The sequence below is a fragment of the Felis catus genome, chromosome A2 (genome assembly GCF_018350175.1).
Source record: "Felis catus isolate Fca126 chromosome A2, F.catus_Fca126_mat1.0, whole genome shotgun sequence".
Taxonomy (NCBI): Eukaryota; Metazoa; Chordata; class Mammalia; order Carnivora; family Felidae; genus Felis; species Felis catus.
In genome coordinates, this window is record NC_058369.1 from 156,445,709 (window position 1) to 156,467,700 (window position 21,992).

The 21,992-nt window shown below is 39.2% G+C and overlaps 1 protein-coding gene across 1 annotated transcript in view; it reads left to right on the top strand.

Moving 5' to 3' along the window:
- Nucleotides 1–21,992, top strand: part of LOC101094837 (probable maltase-glucoamylase 2) — an 86,763-nt gene extending 64,771 nt beyond the window's left edge. Inside the window, exons 41-46 of the mRNA XM_045052642.1 lie at nt 223–279; nt 704–828; nt 2,923–3,011; nt 12,080–12,129; nt 15,178–15,351; nt 16,685–21,992. Of these exons, the coding sequence (XP_044908577.1) occupies nt 223–279; nt 704–828; nt 2,923–3,011; nt 12,080–12,129; nt 15,178–15,351; nt 16,685–21,847 (5,658 nt within the window). The 3' untranslated portion in view covers nt 21,848–21,992. The remainder of the gene's footprint in view (nt 1–222; nt 280–703; nt 829–2,922; nt 3,012–12,079; nt 12,130–15,177; nt 15,352–16,684) is intronic.

The following is a 21,992-nucleotide window of genomic DNA, read 5'->3' on the forward strand; positions in this document are numbered from 1 at the left end:
TCTAGTGTCTTGTTACCCTGCATCTTATAAAGATTACCTTTTTAAAAAATGTATTTTTCAATGTGTCTGAAGAATTTTCCCAGATCTTTTTTTGACTACACTTCCCAAACTCTTAAAACCATTAATAAAATTACCATTTTTTTAGCCTAAGTTCTACAGAAAGAATGTTTAAAATCAAGATTATTAGAGTACACATAACAACGTGTCAATTTTATGTTTCAGAACACTTTTGAGATCCAAGCTTATTTTCCCAGAGCCCGTTGGTACGACTACAGCACGGTAAGAACAAACCTATTTTGTGAAGAACCAGACTGGTCCATGCTGGCCAGAAGGGCAGCCAGCGCTTTCTCCTGGCTTTGAGGCACATAATTTCTAAGGCAATCATTTTCAACCTTTCAACCAAGCAAGGTTTGCTAAAATAAAAGCATCCACAAAAGCGTAAGTAGGTAAAATCTGACATCCCATATCACACTGCCTTCTCTCTTAACTCCATCCCCACCTTTTCTGGAGAATACAGAGAAAAGAATAGCTTTCCAGAGCTTTTAACAATGCTGAGAATCAGAGATTTTCCTGCTTAGACTTGTGGTTTCTTGCTGACTTTCCAACTTGCTGCCTTAGAAAGGAAAAACTTGTACGAAAGCACGCATCTGTTCATTTCATCGATTTATCTGTCATCCTTACCTGCCTATCTTCTCTCTTCTAGGAATCTGGCAATGCGTCAACAGGTTACTGGAAAACCCTGGAGGCTCCCCTTGACCACATCAACCTTCATATCAGAGGAGGCTACATCCTGCCTTGGCAAGAGCCTGCAATGAACACTCAGGCCAGGTAAGGAGGAGCAAAGGTGTTGCTGGCCTCACTTTGTCATAATGAGGTAGCCTCACAGGGGGCTGACCACCTTAACCAGGGCTCTGTGGGTAAATAAACCAAACAACAGACATTTCATTGATTCAATTCTGTAAATGCCTTCTGAGTGGAATCTGGGGGAGGATGCATTCATTCATACAATCAGTCCTGGGGAGAACTTTTACTGTAGCTCTGTGTCCAAGGCCTGGGACAAAAATTTCCTTGAAGGCAGTAGTGTGTGCCTCTTTCCACACTACTACAAAAGTTGGGAATATTAATGAGCTCTTTGATTTGATGGCAACCCGAGGATGATTCAGTACTCCTTCCAAGGTCTACTTTGGTCAACTCAGGAGAGATTGTATACTTATATTTATGTAGTTATATTTTTATTTGTGTGTGTGTGTGTGTGTGTGTGTGTGTGTGTGTGTGTGTGTGTTAAATTAAGGAGAACACGTTATGTTAAGAGAGGCAGAGATAAAAAGACCAAGAACCATTCAAAAGGAAAGAAGTTAGCTCCACCTTGTGGTGTAAATCATGGTTTAACATGAAAGACAGCTTTGGGCTGAGCATTGAATAAAAAGTAGGATTTGAAAACATGAAGACAGGAAAAGACATATTCTGGGAGTATTAAAGAACCAAAGGTGAAAAGTGAGTTTGGTTTGGGGAAGAGTAAACCATTCAGTTTAATTGGAGCGAAGATAAGGGAGAGAGATGAAAGAAATAAAGTTCAAGCAGGTTAGGACCAGATCCTGGAGGGCTGTCAATGCCAGGACAAGTACTTTGCATTTTATTCTATAGCAATCTGGAAGCTACTGAAGGGTTGTTGGGTGGTTTTCTTCCTAAGGAATTCACATCTTATCCTATTACTTATAATATGTGTGAAAGTAGAGTATGAATATTTCATTTTTAAGTGTCTATTTTTAATTCACACAAAGATCATGAGTAACAAGTTCATATTCATTACTACAAATGAAATCTTTAAGGGGTGTGTGGGTGACTCAGTGGGCTGAGCATCTGACTCTTGATTTTGGCTCAGGTCCTGGTCTCGTGGTTTGTTGGATTGGGCTCTGCACCTACAACGCAGCCTGCTTGGGATCTTCTCTCTCCCTCTGTCTCCCTGGTCTCTCCTCTGCTTGTGTGTGCGCACGCATGCACCCTCTTTCTCTCCCTCCAAATAAATAAATAAACTTAAAAAAAATTAAATCTTTAAGAAATTAAATATTTTGAGATGTATTCAAATTAAAAGACATTGATTATACATATTTGGTGTTTATTTACCATAATTATTTATAAGTCTCTACTATAAGAAAACCACCTCAAAATTTCAAACAAATATTTTCTTTTATTAAAATAATTTAAATATGACTGCACTTAATGAAAATTAGTTTGTATATACATCCTTTGAGATGTAATCCATTTCTATTTGCAAAATATATTTACATAGATATATATCTAAGTACATCTCATTTTAATGGTATTTATGTTTTCATATGTTATATAATATACATTTATGTGTAAAATTTTCAAAAACAAAATTTTTTTTTCTTAATGTTTATTTTTGAGAGAGAGAGAGAGAAGGAGAGAGAGAGAGAATGAGTGGGGTAAGGGCACAGAGAGAGGGAGACAGAGAATCTGAAGCAGGCTCTAGGCTCCGTGCTGTCAGCACAGAGCCCAACGTGGGGCTCGAACCCACAAACTGTGAGATCACGACCTGAGCTGAAGTTGGATGCTTAACCGACTGAGCCACCCAGGTGCCCCACAAAATTCTTTTTTAAACTATCTAGGAAACTTTAATATTTAAGCAACATGCAATAAGCTCTTTTGTAAAGAAGATACATTTTTAATTATGAGCTATTTTTGATTTTTGAAAGTTGAAGTTATACCACGTTTCATTAGTTTTTTTCTATTAGCTTTTAAGTATCTTGTATTTTATCTCATTTTACCTATTTTTAGAACTTTATGTGCAATTTTAATGTATGCAGTTTTTTGATTTGGTTGAGTAATATTTTCAACAGCAACTGTCCTTCATTCTTACAACCTATAATCTAGAGAAAAAAAACTCCTTTTTTTCCACAGTCGACAAAAATTTATGGGATTGATTGTTGCTTTGGATGACAATGGGAAAGCTGAAGGTCAGATATTCTGGGACGATGGACAAAGCATTGGTAAGTCTGAGCTTTCCAGGCTCCCCCTACAGCATGCAGAAACACCATAGCTCAGGATAGAATTGGCATGAACTGGAAATGTTTCTCTAAACCTGTTTCTGCCACTGTTAATAAAGCGAATGTGTTGGGAGAATGCTTGCAATTTTTCCTGCTCTTTATATTACATTGTAATTACTGTAGAATAGTGTATGGTCCCCAGCTTTGAGGTTCGACAACGTGATGTTATGGAGTCAGCCAGGAGTGATCTATCTCTGTATAACTAACTGCCTTGCTCTGATAAAAATGTGGATGCAAATATCATCCATTCTCAGTGGGTCACAGACTTGGCTTTGTTATTTGGACCAGCCATCTGTAACCAGACACCCTTTTCCTCCTAAGTAGGTTCACTGAGGAGGCAAATTAGAGCTCAGAAAATTTCTTGGTGTTTCAGAAGTAGGGTATTAAGTACTATCAAAAAAATGCTTATATCAATGAAATATTACTTTGTATGCCTTCTTTCTCCAATCTAGGGATATGACAGTGCTACCTTAGATAATTGGGGTTTGTCAATATAATCAGAGCATCCTCTTCCTTAGACGTTTCTGTAGACATACTGACACGCTGTTACCAACTGATGCCCATTTTCCATTCCTTATTACTGTAGACTAGAACATTCTAATCTTGCAACGGGTCACAGTTTATGAAATTATGGTTTGTTTTTCAGTAGTAATATCCTCCTTTTTGTTTTCTTCATTATGAGGGTAATATATTGTCATTAAAGAAAATATTTTAAAGACAGAAAACTAGAAAAAAGTAATAATATTTTTGCTATATTATTTTATATATTTCTTTTATATCTATTCTTTTATATATATATTTTTGCTATATTCTTCTATATGCTTTCATGTGACGTAAGAAAATGTATAATTTTTTATATCGCTGAAAACATACTGCATATTTAATTTCTGAATCCTGTTTCTTTGCACTTAAAATAATGACAGAAATATGTCTAGATGTTATCATATACTTTTCACAAACACCATTATGATTGCCATATTCCAATGAAAGGATATGCTACAATTTATCTCATTTTCTATAATTGCTCTCTATATAGGATACAGGATGTTTTCTGTTTTCATTGTTAACCAACAACATCGAGGATTAACCTTTGTATGTCATATTATTTCCATAGGGTAGATTCCTAGAAGTGAAATTATTTTTTTAATCAACTTGACTGAGCTGTATTTACACAAAATGTATCCATCCCACGTATACAGTTAAATGAGTTTTGACAAATATATACAGTTGTATTGCCACTACCACAGTCAAGATACAGAACATTTTCATAACTTGTAATTTCAAGACCCATTTGCATCTTTCCAGTGAAGTTCCCCCTCACCCCTGCCCGCTCCCAACCTCCAGTTCCAGGCCCTGCAATCACTGATCTGCCTTCTGTCACTATAGATTAGATCTGTCTTCTCTAGGTTTTACGTAAATAAAATTATACAGGGCTTATTCTTTTTGTGCTTAGTTTCCTTCACTTAGCAAAATGATGTGTGGTCACAAAGTGTTTTGCCATATTGTGGCATGTAAAAGTAGCTTATTACCTTTTTGATTCCTGAATAACATTCCATTGTATGGGTATACCAGAATTTGTTTACCCATTTACTAATTGGTGAATATTTAAGTTGTTTTATGTTTTTTACCATTATGCACAAAACTGCCATGATTAATTGAGTATAAGTCATTTTGTAATCCTATGTTTGCATTTTCTTTGGGTGAAAACCTGGAAGTGAAATTGCCAGGCTGGGCCATGTGATAAGCATGTATTTAACTTTTGAAGAAACAGCCCTATTATTTTCTAAAATGGCTATACTCCTCCCCCTTACTAATGGCAATATTTCAGGGTTCCAATTTCCCACATCTTCACTAACACTTGGTATTGTCAGTTTTTAAAATCTTAACTCTTTTGAGGGCACCTGGGTAGCTCAGTTGGTTAAGCTTCCAACTTCGGTCATCATCTCATGGTTTGTGGGTTCAAGTCCCACATTGGGCTTTGTGCTGACAGCTCAGAGCCTGGAGCTGTTTCAGATTCTGTGTCCCCCTCTCTCTCTGCCCCTCCCCTGCTCATGCTCGCTCGCTCTCTCTCTCTCTCTCAAAAATAAATAAGCATTACAAAATTTTTTAATTTTAACTATTTTAGTGGTACATAGTGCATCTCTGCCTGGACTTAATTTGCATTTCCTTGACATTGAACATCTTATGTTTATTGGCTCTTTGTATATCTTCTTATTGAGGTATCATTTCAAGTCCTTCGCCTATTTTTTATTGGGTTATCTTTTTATTATTAAGCAATTTATTATAACAGTTATGTATACCAGTCTTTTATCAGATACAATTTGCATTGCCCTGTCTATAACTCACCTATACAATTCTTCTATAGCATCTTGCAAAAAACAAACTTTAATTTTTATAAAAGTCCATTTTTTCCATGCTTTTCTTGACAAAAAGATCTATACTTCTTGCGTCTTGGCCTAAAACGTATTCTGGTACCAATTCTAACATGTGGGAGGAGTTTCCCCCATGCCAACTAGTAATTCTGGGACATTAACTAGTGTCCTTCAACTCAACACAAATCCTACACTATCTACCTGGAAATAGCCTCTGATCCCATAGGTTAAGTGCTCAGTCCCATAAAACTGCCTCCTCCTCCCTCTCCCACTTCACATTCCTCCCACTCCAGATTGGAAGTTCCAACAACTCCTGCTTGGGATTCAGACGCCACTTTCAAGTCCACTGTTACCTGTCCTTCAGGCCAACTGGCTGTAAATCAGAAGGTCCCACAACCTCCTTCTCAGTTTCAGTTAATTTGCTAGAGCAGCTCCCAGAACTTAGAGAAACATTTTACTTACTAGATTACCAGATTATTATCAAAGAATATAAGCCAGGAACAGCAAGTGGAAGAAATGCATAGGGCAAGGTATGTGGGAAGGGGCTCAGAGCTTCCATGCCCTCTCCAGAGGCAGTATTTTTCCCAGATCTCTACGTGCTCACCAGTACGGAAGCTCTCCAAGCCCCATCCTTCTGGGGTTTTAAGGAGGCTTCGTTATCTTGGCATCATTGGCTACATTATTGGCCATTGGCGACTGATACCATTTCTAGCTCCTCTGCCCTTGCAAGGGTCTCATGGTGGGGCTGGAAGTTCCAGCCCTCAAATAACAGGGTTGGTTCTCCAGGCAACCAGCCAGGACCCTGAGGTGCTTTCCAAAAGTCACCTCCTTAACGTGACAAAAGATACTTTGTTTTCATCAGTTAGGAAAAAATCCAAGGGTTTTAAGAGTTCTGTGCCAGAAGAAGACCAAATACAAATTATACGCCGCAACATCCCTTGGTCTAACTCAGGGTTACAGAGATTTTTCTCCCTCCTATATTTTTGAAGATTTACAGTTTTAGCTTTTACATGTAGGACTTTCAGCTCTTTTGTATTACATTGTGTCTGTACATAATGGTGAAGGCTCATTCTCCACCCCCCCACACCCCCCGCGAGTGTTTCCATTTGATCCAGAGCCTTTCCCCTGCTGTATTATCTTGACACTTTTATCAGCTGTGAATAGGTCATGTATGGCTGAAAGTCTATTTTTGGATTATTCTGTTTCACGGATCTGTACGTTTATACTTATGCCAATGCCACGCTGCGTTAACTAATGTGGGTTCAAAATTGTTTTAACAAGTAATAATTAACAAAAACTTGCTAGAATTTTTGCCTGCAATTACACTGATTCTATAAATCAGTTGGGGATGTCTACCTATCACTTTTAATTACGTTGGCCTGTTTATCTCACTGTTTTGTAGTTTTCAGTGCATGGGTCTTACACATATTTCGTTAAATATATCGCAAGTATTTCCAAGGTTTTGATAATATTGCAGATGGCACTTTAAATGTCTTCTCAGTAAATGGATACTTCTTATAGCGTCATACTCATTTAATATAGTATATAAAGAGCTATTTTTCAAATGACTCAGTTGCTCATTTAGAGGTGGAACCTGGCTAAAGAGAGGAATATGAAAGAATTAGATTACTCTTTTTCAAAGTTCAATCTAGTCTTCGATTAGTTCTGTAAAGTTCAATGTGATAAGTAAACTCCATGGAGAGGAACGTGGAATGTGGCATTCCATAGATCTGGATTCAGATACCATTTCAATCATTTACAGGTTGTGTGTCTTTTTTTTTTTTTATGTTTATTTTTGAGAGAGAGAGACAGAGAGAGACAGAGCGTGAGTTGGGGAGGGCAGAGAGAGAGGGAGACAGAGAATCCGAAGCAGTTTCCAGCCTCTGAGCTGTCAGCATAGGGCCTGACTCACAAACCATGAGATCATGACCTGAGCCTAAGTCGGACACTCAACGGACTGAGCCACCCAGGCGCCCCAATTGGTTGTATGTCTTTTGGAAAGATGCCTAACATTTCTTTGCCAGCATTTTCTCATCTTTAACATCTAGAAACCTCTGCTTATCATATAGATTTTTTTATTCAGACAAAATGATTCAATGTGTAGAGAGAATTCCTGGCACATGGATACTGAATAAAACATATCATTAATATACAAGGTAAATAAAATTCCAGGATAAGCCTTTAAGATGCATTACATTCAAATCAGTGTGGTTAATGTGACCACAGAAAGTCCATAAGTCAGAGAAAGGAGATTAACCAAGTACCCACTAGATTTTAAGAGAGTTACAGGCTTAAGGCACCTGGGTGGCTCATTCCATTGAGCACCCCTCTCTTGATTTTGGCTCAGGTCACAATCCCAGGGTCATGGGTTCGAGCCCCATGTCAGACCCCGAGTGTGGAGTCTGCTTAAGATTCTTTCTCCCTCTGCCCCTCCCCACTGCTTGCACGAGTTCTCTCTCTGTTAAAAAAAAGAAAAGAGAGAGAGTTGCAGACTTGAACCTTGTAAGAGAATAATGTGCTACAATGCATTTTTAAATTTAAGAACTGTATTTATTAATGACCTAGAATGTTCCCAATCTTAAACCTATGTGAAGGATGAAATTTTAATCAAGGATTTGTTTGGTGAGTGGCAAATTTCAGCAAAAGGAGTTAGTTGCTGTGACAAGGTATTCAACACTGTATCAGTGCCCTCTTGCCAAGGTCACTGCCAACTATTTGCATGCCAGCTGTATGCTTGGGTGATTGGGCAGGGAGCAATTCCATTATCACGGTATGGAACATGGGAAATAAAGTCAGTTTAGAGAATGATGAGAGAGGGGCGCCTGGGTGGCACAGTCGGTTAAGCGTCCGACTTCAGCCAGGTCATGATCTCGCGGTCCGTGAGTTCGAGCCCCGCGTCAGGCTCTGGGCTGATGGCTCAGAGCCTGGAGCCTGTTTCCGATTCTGTGTCTCCCTCTCTCTCTGCCCCTCCCCCATTCATGCTCTGTCTCTCTCTGTCCCAAAAAATAAATAAACGTTGAGAATGATGAGAGATAACGAGATTAACTTTGCACACTTGGATTTTGAGATGCCTGTGGAGCCTCCTGGTGGAGCAGGGATTTGGAAATATGGCTGTGATGCCAGAAAGACTGAGGGACCCACAGAGTGATAGGCCTGGGAGTGTTATGACAAATAGAAATGATACACTGGATTGGATTGATCTGGTAGAAGATTTTTTTTTAATATATATTTTTAGGGGCACCTGGGTGGCTCGGTCAGTTAAGCATCTGACTTTGGCTCAGGTCATGATCTCACAGTTTGTGTGTTCAAGCCCCATGTCAGACTCTGTGCTGACAGCTCAGAACCTGACATCTGCTTCAGATTCTGTGCCTCCCTCTCTCTCTGCCCCTCCCCAGCTCACGTGCGCTCTCTCTCTTTCTCTCAAAAATAAACATTAACATAAATTTTAAATAATATATATATTTTTGTAAAAAAAAAAGTAATACCCTTTTTTTGTTGTTCTTGGGCCTTCAACTTTTTTTGGTAACGGCTTTATTGAGATATAATTCACACAGTGTGTAATTTACCCATTTAAAGTGTACAATTCAGTGGTTTTAGTATATTCACCAAGTTGTATAACAATTACACAAGCAATTTTAGAACAATTTATTTACCCGCCAAATAAGCCCTCCACCTTTTAAATACCACCCTTCAATCCTTCCTTACCCTACCCCCATTCTTTCCAGCCCCAGGAAATGCAGTCCTAGGCATTTACTGATCTGTCGCTATACATCTGTGTATGCTAGATATTCCCTATAAATGGAATCATGGAGTCATATAAATTGAATAAATGTGGCCTTTTGTTACTGGTTTCTTTCACTTAGCAGAATGTTTTTAAGGTTCCACCATGTCGTAGCATGTATCTATACTTCATTTCTTTTTTATGGCTGAATAATAAAACTTTGGATGAAAATACCACATTTTACACATCCATTTATCAGTTGGTAGACGTTTGTGTTGTTTCTACTTTTTCACTATTAGGAAAAATGCTGCTATGAACATCTGTGTGCAAGTTTTTGTATAGACCTACTTTTTTTTCAATTCTCTTGGGTACATACCTAGTAGTGGAATTTCTAGGCTATACAGTAAGTCTATGTTTACTTTTTTGGAAACTCCCAGATTCTTTTCCAAAGAGGCTGCACCATTTTACTTTCCTTCAGCAGTGCATTAGGGTCCAGTTTCTCCACATCCTTGTCAACACTTATTGTCTTTTTGAGTCTAGTCGTCTTCGTGGGTGTGAAGTAATATGTCATTGTGGTTTTGGTTGATTTGCATTTCCCTAATCACTAATGCCATTGAACATCTTTTCATGTACTTACTAGCCATTCACATATCTTCTTTGGAGAAATGTCTATTAATATCCTGTGTCAATTTTTACAATAGATTGTCTTTTTATTATTGAATTGTAAATGTCTTTATAAACAACATTCTAGATACAAGTCCCTTATTAGACATATGATTTGCAAATATTTTCTCTCATCCAGTGGATTGTCTTTTCACTTTGTAGTGTCCTTTTGAAGCACAAAAGGTTTTCATTTTGATGAAGTCAAATTTATTTTTTTGTTGCTTTTGCTCTTTGTGGTATACTAAGAAACTATTGCCAAATCCAAGATCAAAAAGATTTACCCTTGTTTTCTTCTAAGAGTTAAATAGTTTAGGGGACACCTGGATGACTCAGTTGGTTAAGCCTCAGACTTTGGCTCAGGTCATAATGTCACAGTTCAGGATTCAAGCCCTGCATGAGACTTTCTGCTCTCAGCCAGAGCCCGCTTGGGATCTTCTGTCTCCCTCTAGCTCTCTGCCCCTCCCCCACTCTCAAAAATAAACATTAAAAAAAAGAATTTTAAGAGTTTAAGCTCTCACATTTAGATCTTTGATCCATTTTGTGTTGATCTGTGTATATGGTGTGAGGTAGAATCCAAGTTCATTACCTTGCATGTGGATATCCAGTTGTCCCAGCATAATATGTGAAAAGACTATTCTCCATCATGAGTTGTTTTGGGACCCTTAATGAAAATCAACTGATTTTAAATATGAAGGTGTATGCATATTTTATATATATATGCATATATTTATATTATACATATTAAATATAAATAGAATTATGGACACAGAAATAAATCTTCATCATATTACTGTATGTATTTACATATACATATACACATAGTTACATATACTTATATATACACATACTATATTTATTACTATATATTTATATTACTATATATATTTACATATACATATACACAGTTACATATATTTATATATACATATACTATATTTATTCTCATGCCAGTACTACAGTCTTGATTACAGTTGCTTTGAGTAAATCTTGAAATCAGGAAGCAAGAATTCTCCAACTTTCTTCTTTTTTAAGAAAGTGCATTTTTTTGTTTTGAGCAGATTCCTTCAACCTTGGTAGTACTAACATTTGGGGCTAGATAATTGTTGCTCATGGTGGCATGACTGTTAATTAAAAGATGTATAAGGGCAAGAACAAAACATGAAATGAAACTGTCTTTTAAGAAATAGGAGTTACAGAAGCCACATGATAAGAATGAGTAAAGTAGACCTCTACTAAGGATGATTTCAAGGAGGGGATGTGTGGGGAAAGGTGTAAAAACCTGAATCTTGTGAAGAGATATTTAGATTTAATATACTGTGTCACTGGTGACTCTGAAAAGATCAGAATCAGTAAAAAAAAAAAAAAAAAAAGAAACAGGAAATGAAATGTAGGAGATGTTGGATTGAATTATGAGTTGAGTACACGGACATAACAAACAGAGGCTACCTTTTTTGAGATAAGATGGCACTAAAAAGGAGATGTGGAGATGTGGTTGCTTGATATAGAGTCAAGTAAAAGGGTTTGTCGGAATGGAGTCCTTTGGAGCCTAATTGGAGCCTGGAGGAGCAGAGAGGGTCTGGGGAAGAACTGATGGCTTAAGTTTTGTAGAGGCAGGAGGGCTTGTGAACTAGAGCACTGTGGTGGGATGATCTAAGAGTAGGGAGAGAAGAATAATGAAGATGCAGATAATGATAGTGAACAATACATTTTGAGCACTTATTCTGCTCATGCAGCATGCCATGAACTAGGTACTATTATTATCTCCATTTTACAGGTGACAGAATGTTAAGTTACTTGCCTGAGCTTGTACAACAACTAAGTATAAGAGCAGGGATTTGAATCCATGCCAATCTAACTTGAAAGCCTGAATTCCTCACCACTGTCCTCTGCTTTGAGCCTTTATGATCATAGCCATGTCAACTCTCATGGCTACATGCTTCCTATCTCAGCACAGAAAAAAGCGATCACTAGCCTCCATGTTTCCTCATCTGGGGTATCTATCCTGAGTTCAACCAAGATTTTCTACTTTTATAACCACTTTTTATAACCACTTGACCCATACTTGAAACATCCTCTTATCTGTACATCCCCATGCTACCCTGGGGTGAAATAGTCCCTTGGCTACTATCCTTAGTGTTCCTCAGAGAGGTCATGATTATCCTGATCAGTGACTGTGACCCCGTTGACTGAATGCAACATTATCTGCTATAGTTGAAGCAACGACTAGTCACTTACTCTTTTTTTCTTACTTGCAGATACCTATGAAAATGGAAACTATTTCTTGGCAAACTTTATAGCAGCTCAGGTAAGACTATTTTTATTGAATTTTATAAATCCATTCCCAGTCAGCTGCAGGTTAAGCGTTATCAGTTAACTGTATTGAAATAATACTCTGCCTCTTAGTAGGAGGAACTTCCTGCCTTTACATTTATAAATTGGGTCTGTCGATAACTAATATAAGGATAGTCCTTGTTTTGACAATTACCCAATATGCCATCATTCTCTAACAAGATGCTTGTAATTCATATAATGCTGGTTACAAAATGAGTCCTTAAATGTACAACATGTTTTCTGGGGATGAAACAGCATTTCTTGGCTAATAATATTTTGCAGGATAAATGCTAGATCAGTTATCTATTGCATAACAATGGTGTGTAACAAACAACCTCAAAACTTCAGCAGTACGTAACAATACATACTTATTTAGCTCATGAGTTTGTAGTGTTCGGAAGTTCTGGTCAGATGTTATGGGCTGGACCTGCCTGATCTTGTCTGGCTCACATGCATCTGCGCTCAGTTGCGGAACCGTTAGGCTACTAGGGTGATCCTGGCTGTGCTCACTCATACCTGTCAGCTGGCTCTTCGATGGCCTAGGATGGCCTTATGGGCAGGTCTGGGCATGACCTTTTCATGACCTCAGAAGAGGGCAAAAACAGTAGTGGAAATGCTTGAGCACTTTTTAAAATCTCCAATTTGCAGCAAGTTGACTACTGTCCTATTAGCGAGGGAGAGTTACACGGCCAAGCTCAAAGACAAAGGTGGAATAGAACGCCCCATCCAGAGAGAGGGCATTGCCAAAATTACATAGAAAAGGGTATGAATAGGGAAGGGTGAATAATTAGAGAAATTAATACAACCAATCTACCAGGCATGTTAAATGATCATTCTATGTCAGACCTGGAATTTGCTTCTCTATAATTTTTACCTATTTGCATTTAAGGAATAGTATAACACAACTCTATTGTCTTTTATACATCATACTGCTTCAGGTATTTGAAGATGTCCATTGTGTATACTTTCTGTCTTCTCTTGAAATTATACATCTGCAGGCAAACTTCACACTTCTCCTATTTTGTGCTTCTATGGGTTTCCAGATCTGATTATTCTAATTTCTCCTATTTCTTATTACTTTAAAAAATGTGGCTATGAGAACATTAAAAATTGCATATATGGCTCACATTGATTTAGAAGCCCTGGATTTTAGTTCTATTTCTACTGCTAACTAGTTATTTAACCTAGGGAAGGCACTTCCCCTGTTTAATATGTGTTTCTTGATGACAAAACGCCTGTAAATAGTTTCTAACTCTAATATTCCATTCTTCTGTTATTCCAAACAAGGGATAAATAAATTTGTATTTCTCTGTGACACTTGATGGAATTTTTTCTAAGGATCAGTGGCTTGAAATGAAAGAACACTTCTAACTTTCCCTGTGGGTAATTATCAGTGGTGTTCAGGGGTGCCTGGGTGGTTCAGTCAGTTAAGCCTCTGGCTCTTGATTTGAGCTCAGGTCATGATCTCACGGTTCATGAGTTCGAGTCCCATGTTGGGCTCTGTGCTGACAGCACGGAGTCTGCTTGGGATTCTCTGTCTCCCTTTCTCTCTGCCCCTCCCCCTCATGCTTGCTCTCTCTCAAAAATAAATAAATAAACTTAAAAAAAATTACCAATGGTGTGCTGGCTGGTACGGGGTTATGCGGGTGTGGGCCTGATTTGTAGCATTTGCTAATTCCTGTGGTGTAAGTACTCCCACCATTTTAGCCAATTTCAAGCTATCAACTGGCCTGCAAAATTCTAGGCAACTTAACGGTAGGGTCTCTCGAATCAGTAAGTGCCAACTGGCTTCAGCACACCCATTTACTTCAAGTTCTATCAATTTGTCTTCATTTCCCCTTGATTCTGCTTGTGCAATCAGTCTCAAAATCTTGTTAAATTCTCCATAAAGACAATTGAACATATTTCTTTTTCTTTCTACTGTTGCCAGTTAAGGAGTTTATACCATCATTCTATTGCCACTATCCCCTTGATTTATTGTATAAAATCTTCATTTTCCTATCTTACGTTGTAACCAGTCTTATTCCTGTTGGCTCAGCACCAGCTACCGTAGTTCTCGCGCTCAATGAATGTGCCTTTCTTCAACGTGTCCCTGCCCCCATTCCCTTTCTCATTTCACCTTTCTAACTCCATCCATCCTTCCAGGCTTCCTGAAGTTCCATGTCCTTCCTAAGTCCTCTCTTGACCACCCTATTCCACAGTGATTTCTCCTTTCTCTCAACACCCATGACAAATATTCACTATGATTTTCTTTTTTTTTTTAATTTAAACTTTAGCTTGTTAACATATAGTGCAATATTGGTTTCAGGAGTAGAATTTAGTGATTCATCACTTAACATATAACACCCAGTGCTCATCCCAACAAGTGCCTTCCTGAATGCCCAATCACCATCTAGCCCACTCCTCACCTACTTCCCTCCATCAACCCTCAGTTTGTTCTCTGTTGTTAAGGGTCTCTTGTGGTTTGTTTCCCTCTCCCTTCTTTTTTTTTTTTTTATTTTCATTTAGGCCTTAATCATGCTCTACATTGCCACTTATCTCACATTGGTTTAACCCTTGTGTTGATGCTTAATCAAGTTATGATTTAGTCAAGTCCCTATATTTGTTGCAAACTGTCCTTAGTCTAGGGACTGTTTGCCATAATTCTTTGTTCACCCTGTGTTAACTCACACAGTACAATGCTCAGAGCCCCATCATGATTCCAAACGTATCTATATCATTTAGCTGCTCACTTCACTCCCAGAGCCTGTTTCCTCATCTGTAAAACTGAGATAATGATGCTTTCTTTTCAAGATCCTTATAAGAATTAGTAACAGTATAGGTAAAATAACTTTCATAATGTTGGCATTATCAAATTTGTTGTAGCAGGTACTCAGGAAGTGTTTCTTCATGAGGTGTTTAAGAATTAAAACAGCAAACCAGCACAACAATACTAATTTGAGGTTTCTTAACATTTTAAAGTGAAGTATAGTCTATCAGCAGACGTATTAAGTATTTTTTTCTTTTTACATATTCTTTATAGAACATATTGCAAATCCAAACCATGCACAATAAGTATTTGAGTGACTCAAATCCACTGAAAGTTGGATATATTAAAATCTGGGGGGTAAATTCTACTTATGTGACACAAGTCACTTTTACTTATGACAACAAGCAATTCATGGAGAAGAATTTCAAGAGTGACCCTTACAATCAGGTATGTCTCAAAGGAATATTATCATATTATAAGTTAAATTTATTATTCTGCCAAATTGTCACCACTATTATCATTCTTTTATGTGCTTCTATTTGAAAGGCTATAGAGATATGTGCAATAGTATGTTCATGAAAAATTGTGAGTATCGAATCCTGTTGTGAAATGTGCAACATCGGCAGTCTTCCCAATGTAGTCCAGGGATCGATGTTTAGTAGTCTGATGAAATCCTTTCCATGTGTTTCCCAGAAATGGTGCTATGTGTTAAGTAAAGTTAGCCTCTCGGGCTAGCATCACAAAATTTATTTGCTTCTGTGACAGAGGCTAAAACAAAAGAAGAGTGATCGCATAAAAATTGTTGGAGATTTTCTCCCTTCTTCCTGAAATTACTCCCAGGGAAATTAACCCCTGGTCAAATTGATAGATCTTGAGGTTGGTGAAAATTGGCAGTAAACTGTGGTCATCATCAAAGTGAATATGTCCCACCTGTGATGTGAGGTAAAATTATTTGGTTAACAAAACGGAGTGACATAAATAGCAGATGCTACTAGACCCTGTAGCAGGGTCTGCTGTAGGAGATGCCTATGTGGAAGACAAATTACCAGCAGAGGTGTACCAAGAGTAACCACAGAGGGAAAGGTATCCCACATTAGAACACTAGACCTGTCCTAAGTATGAACTAGTGACTCTTAGGTGGGATCATTCAGAAGGGAAAATAGGTAAATATAATTCCTGTTTTCCAAGCAGTGAAAGAGTGACCTGCTAATATCTGGATTTTGGAAAATGCCCCTCTGAACACTCAGATAGCTTCTCTCTCTCTAGTCCTTTCTAATGATCTACTTCAACACATTTTTCCTGGACTATTGTGTTCAAGACCACCCTGGTTAAGGCTGATGCAGAAAATTTCTCAACACCTTCTTTTTAGGAAACTTAGTAGCATATCAGATGCCTATTATATGCCAGGCACTTATACTCAGCATTGGGGATGGTGAAACATGAAACCAGCCTGCCTTTGGGAAAGTTAAAATCTAGTGGCAAAGCAATGAGATTTTAATACATGTTGGTTTTTATCAAAGCCTCGAATACTTGAAAGCAATGTGGTTTGGCCTGATGAAGTGGAAAGACACAGATTTCCAGCACAGGGATCATGTACACAACACATCCTTCTGTTTATCTGTCTGGAATCAGTGACCTGGAAAGGAATCTATATCCTTTTATTACTCTCTGGAAAAAGAATGAATACATCTGTTTTTGTTAAATTATAATTTGAAATATGCCTTAAATATAATGTTTAAGTAGTTCTGAAACACCAACTTTATCTCTTATTTTCTGGCAGATACTAACAATTCAATTGACTGACAAGATTATCAACCTGGAAAAACTAACTGAGGTTACCTGGATATACGGTGGCCCTATAATTTCCACTACACCTATGACAAGTACCTTCCCGACAGAGTCTCTACATCCTTCTACAGTTACGACTAAGGCTACCACTTTTGAAACTGTTATCACTAGTTCTGCGACTACTACTATGACTCTTCCTATCACAACCACTCCTTTCTCAACAAGTGCTATTGAAATGACAACTAGTACTACCAGTTCTGATCCCACTACACCATCCTCTACAAGTACCTCTGCTGCTAGTCCTAGTACTCTGCCGATCACAACCACTCCTTTCCCAACAAGTACTATTGAAGTGACAACAAGTACCGCTGGTCCTGATCCCCCTACACCTGCTGCTACAAGTGCTACTACTAGTAGTAGTACTCTTATCACAACCACTCCTTTCCCAACAAGTACTATTGAAGTGACAACTAGTACTGCTGGTCCTGATACCACTACACCTGTTGCTACAAGTACTAGTAGTAGTAGTAGTCCTAGTACTCTTCCTGTCACAACCACTCCTTTCCCAACAAGTACTATGGAAGGTACAACAAGTACTACTATTACTAATAGCACTACACCATCCTCTACAAGTACCCCTACTGCTAGCACTAGTACTCTGCCGATCACAACCACTCCTTTTGCAACAAGTACTATTGAAGTGACAACAAGTACTGCTGGTCCTGATACCACTACACCTGCTGCTACAAGTACTACTACTAGTAGTAGTCCTAGTACTCTGCCGATCACAACCACTCCTTTCCCAACAAGTACTATTGAAGTGACAACAAGTACTGCTGGTCCTGAAACCCCTACACCTGCCGCTACAAGTGCTACTACTAGTAGTAGTACTCTTATCACAACCACTCCTTTCCCAACAAGTACTATTGAAGTGACAACTAGTACCGCTGGTGCTGATACCCCTACACCTGCTGCTACAAGTACTACTACTAGTAGTAGTCCTAGTACTCTGCCAATCACAACCACTCCTTTCCCAACAAGTACTATTGAAGTGACAACAAGTACTGCTGGTCCTGATCCCCCTACACCTGCTGCTACAAGTGCTACTACTAGTAGTAGTACTCTTATCACAACCACTCCTTTCCCAACAAGTACTATTGAAGGGACAACTAGTACTGCTGGTCCTGATACCACTACACCTGCTGCTACAAGTACTACTAGTAGTAGTAGTCCTAGTACTCTTCCTGTCACAACCACTCCTTTCCCAACAAGTACTATGGAAGGTACAACAAGTACTACTATTACTAATAGCACTACACCATCCTCTACAAGTACCCCTACTGCTAGCACTAGTACTCTGCCGATCACAACCACTCCTTTTGCAACAAGTACTATTGAAGTGACAACAAGTACTGCTGGTCCTGATACCACTACACCTGCTGCTACAAGTGCTACTACTAGTAGTAGTCCTAGTACTCTGCCGATCACAACCACTCCTTTCCCAACAAGTACTATTGAAGTGACAACAAGTACCGCTGGTCCTGATCCCCCTACACCTGCTGCTACAAGTGCTACTACTAGTAGTAGTACTCTTATCACAACCACTCCTTTCCCAACAAGTACTATTGAAGTGACAACTAGTACTGCTGGTCCTGATACCACTACACCTGTTGCTACAAGTACTAGTAGTAGTAGTAGTCCTAGTACTCTTCCTGTCACAACCACTCCTTTCCCAACAAGTACTATGGAAGGTACAACAAGTACTACTATTACTAATAGCACTACACCATCCTCTACAAGTACCCCTACTGCTAGCACTAGTACTCTGCCGATCACAACCACTCCTTTTGCAACAAGTACTATTGAAGTGACAACAAGTACTGCTGGTCCTGATACCACTACACCTGCTGCTATAAGTGCTACTACTAGTAGTAGTCCTAGTACTCTGCCGATCACAACCACTCCTTTCCCAACAAGTACTATTGAAGTGACAACAAGTACTGCTGGTCCTGATACCCCTACACCTGCCGCTACAAGTGCTACTACTAGTAGTAGTACTCTTATCACAACCACTCCTTTCCCAACAAGTACTATTGAAGTGACAACTAGTACTGCTGGTGCTGATACCCCTACACCTGCTGCTACAAGTACTACTACTAGTAGTAGTCCTAGTACTCTGCCAATCACAACCACTCCTTTCCCAACAAGTACTATTGAAGTGACAACAAGTACTGCTGGTCCTGATCCCCCTACACCTGCTGCTACAAGTGCTACTACTAGTAGTAGTACTCTTATCACAACCACTCCTTTCCCAACAAGTACTATTGAAGGGACAACTAGTACTGCTGGTCCTGATCCCACTACACCTGCTGCTACAAGTACTAGTAGTAGTAGTAGTCCTAGTACTCTTCCTGTCACAACCACTCCTTTCCCAACAAGTACTATGGAAGGTACAACAAGTACTACTATTACTAATAGCACTACACCATCCTCTACAAGTACCCCTACTGCTAGCACTAGTACTCTGCCGATCACAACCACTCCTTTCCCAACAAGTACTATTGAAGTGACAACAAGTACTGCTGGTCCTGATACCCCTACACCTGCCGCTACAAGTGCTACTACTAGTATTAGTACTCTTATCACAACCACTCCTTTCCCAACAAGTACTATTGAAGTGACAACTAGTACCGCTGGTGCTGATACCCCTACACCTGCTGCTACAAGTACTACTACTAGTAGTAGTCCTAGTACTCTGCCGATCACAACCACTCCTTTCCCAACAAGTACTATTGAAGTGACAACAAGTACTGCTGGTCCTGATACCCCTACACCTGCTGCTACAAGTGCTACTACTAGTATTAGTACTCTTATCACAACCACTCCTTTCCCAACAAGTACTATTGAAGGGACAACTAGTACTGCTGGTGCTGATACCACTACACCTGCTGTTACAAGTACTACTACTAGTAGTAGTACTAGTGCTCTTCCTGTCACAACCACTCCTTTCCCAACAAGTACTATTGAAGTGACAACTAGTACTGCTGGTCCTGATACCACCACACCTGCCCATACACATACTACTACCAGTAGTAGTACTGGTGCTCTGCCTATCACAACCACTCCTTTCGCAACAAGTACTATTGAAGGGACAACTAGTACTGCTGGTGCTGATACCACCACACCTGCCCCTACAAGCACTACTACTAGTAGTATTACTAGTACTCTGCCGATCACAACCACTCCTTTCCCAACAAGTACTATTGAAGGGACAACTAGTACTGCTGGTGCTGATACCACCACACCTGCCCCTACAAGCACTACTACTAGTACTAGTACTCTGCCTATCACAACCACTCCTTTCCCAACAAGTACTATTGAAGTGACAACTAGTACTGCTGGTCCTGATACCCCTACACCTGCTGCTACAAGTACTACTACTACTACTACTAGTACTAATACTCTTCCTGTCACAACCACTCCTTTCCCAACAAGTACTATTGAAGTGACAAGTACTACCAGTTCTGATGCCACTACACCATTCTCTACAAGTACCCCTACTGCTAGCACTAGTACTAGTCCTTTGCAAACAAGTACTATTGAAAGTACCACTCCTTTGCAAACAAGTACTATTGAACTTACAACTAGTACTACTATCACTAATACCATTACACCTTCCCCTACAAGTACTATTTCTAATACTACACTTCCTATTACAACCACTCCTTTCCCAACAAGTGCTAGTGAAGCTACAACTAGTACTTCTGGGCCTGATACCACTACACCTGCCCCTCTAACTATGAATGCTAGCACTAGTACTCTTCTTATCACAACCACTGCTTTCCCAGCAAGTACTATTGAATTTACAACCAGTACTACATATCCTGATACCACGACACCCACCCCTACAAGTATGACTGCTAGTACTACACCTCTTCCTATCACTCCCACTCCTTTCCCAACAAGTATTACTGAAGCTACAGCTAATGCTACCTATTCTTATGTCACTATACCATCCTCTACAAGTATTCCTACTGCTAACACTAGTACTCTTCCTGTCACAACCACTCCATTCCCAACAAGTACTATTGAACTTACAACTAGTACTATTATTCCTAATACCACTACACCGTCCCCTACAAGTACCACTGCTAGCACTAGTACTCTTCCTGTCACAACCACTCCTTTCCCAACAAGTACTACTGAAGTTACCACTAGTACTACCCATCCTGATACCACTACACCTTCCCCTACAACTACGGCTAATGCTACTACTACTCTTCCCATTGCAACAGCTCTTTTCCCTACAAGTACTATTGAAGTTACAACTAGTACTACTATTCCTGATACCACTATACCATCTGCTACCAGTACTACTGCTAATACTAGTAGTATTCATCCTATCACAACCACCCCCTTCCCAACGAATACTACTGATGCTAGCACCAATACTAGTGTTCTTATTACCGCTACTCTTTCCCCAATAAGTACTGATACCACTACCATTAATAATAGTGTTTTAATTACACCCACTGCTTCTCCTATGAATGCGGGTGCTAATACTACTAACAACAGTTTTCCTATTACGACTCCTTTTTCTGTAAGTACTTATGATACAAACACTGCTATTGCTATGGTAACGACTTCTTTTACAAGTACTGATGTTGCTAGCGCTGGCAACCACACTCCTATTACCAGTTCTCCTTCCCTTATGATATCCGGTGGGAATAGCACTAGCATTACTATTCCTACAACGTCTACTCCTTCTTCTACAGATATTTATTCTCCTAGCACTAGTGTAATAGCTAATACCACCACCAACACTGTAAACGGTACAGGGCATGCAGTAAATATTACTGATGCAGATAACTCTAACAGTGTTCCATATAACACTACCCATGTTTCTATTCCAAATGCTACAATGGCCTCAGACACATTGATGACTGTTCTTCTAGACACAGCAGCTCACAATCAGGTAACAGCCAACTCTGCAGTTAGTTATTTACCTATTGTTGCAACTAATGCTACCACAGATAGTACAAATATTACCATATATGCTTTAAACACTACCATTCTTGATAGAACAACAATGGATGCTTCTACTCCTGTATCTACCTACATTGCAAACACCGTAAATGCTACTCTAGTTCCATGATTACTACTTGAAGCAGGACAGTTACTATGGACATCTCTTTAAAAAAACTATTACAGGGGCACCTGGGTGGTTCAGCTGGCTAAGAGTCTGACTCTTGATTTCAGCCTAGGTCATGATCTCACATTTCATGAGATCAAGCCCTGCA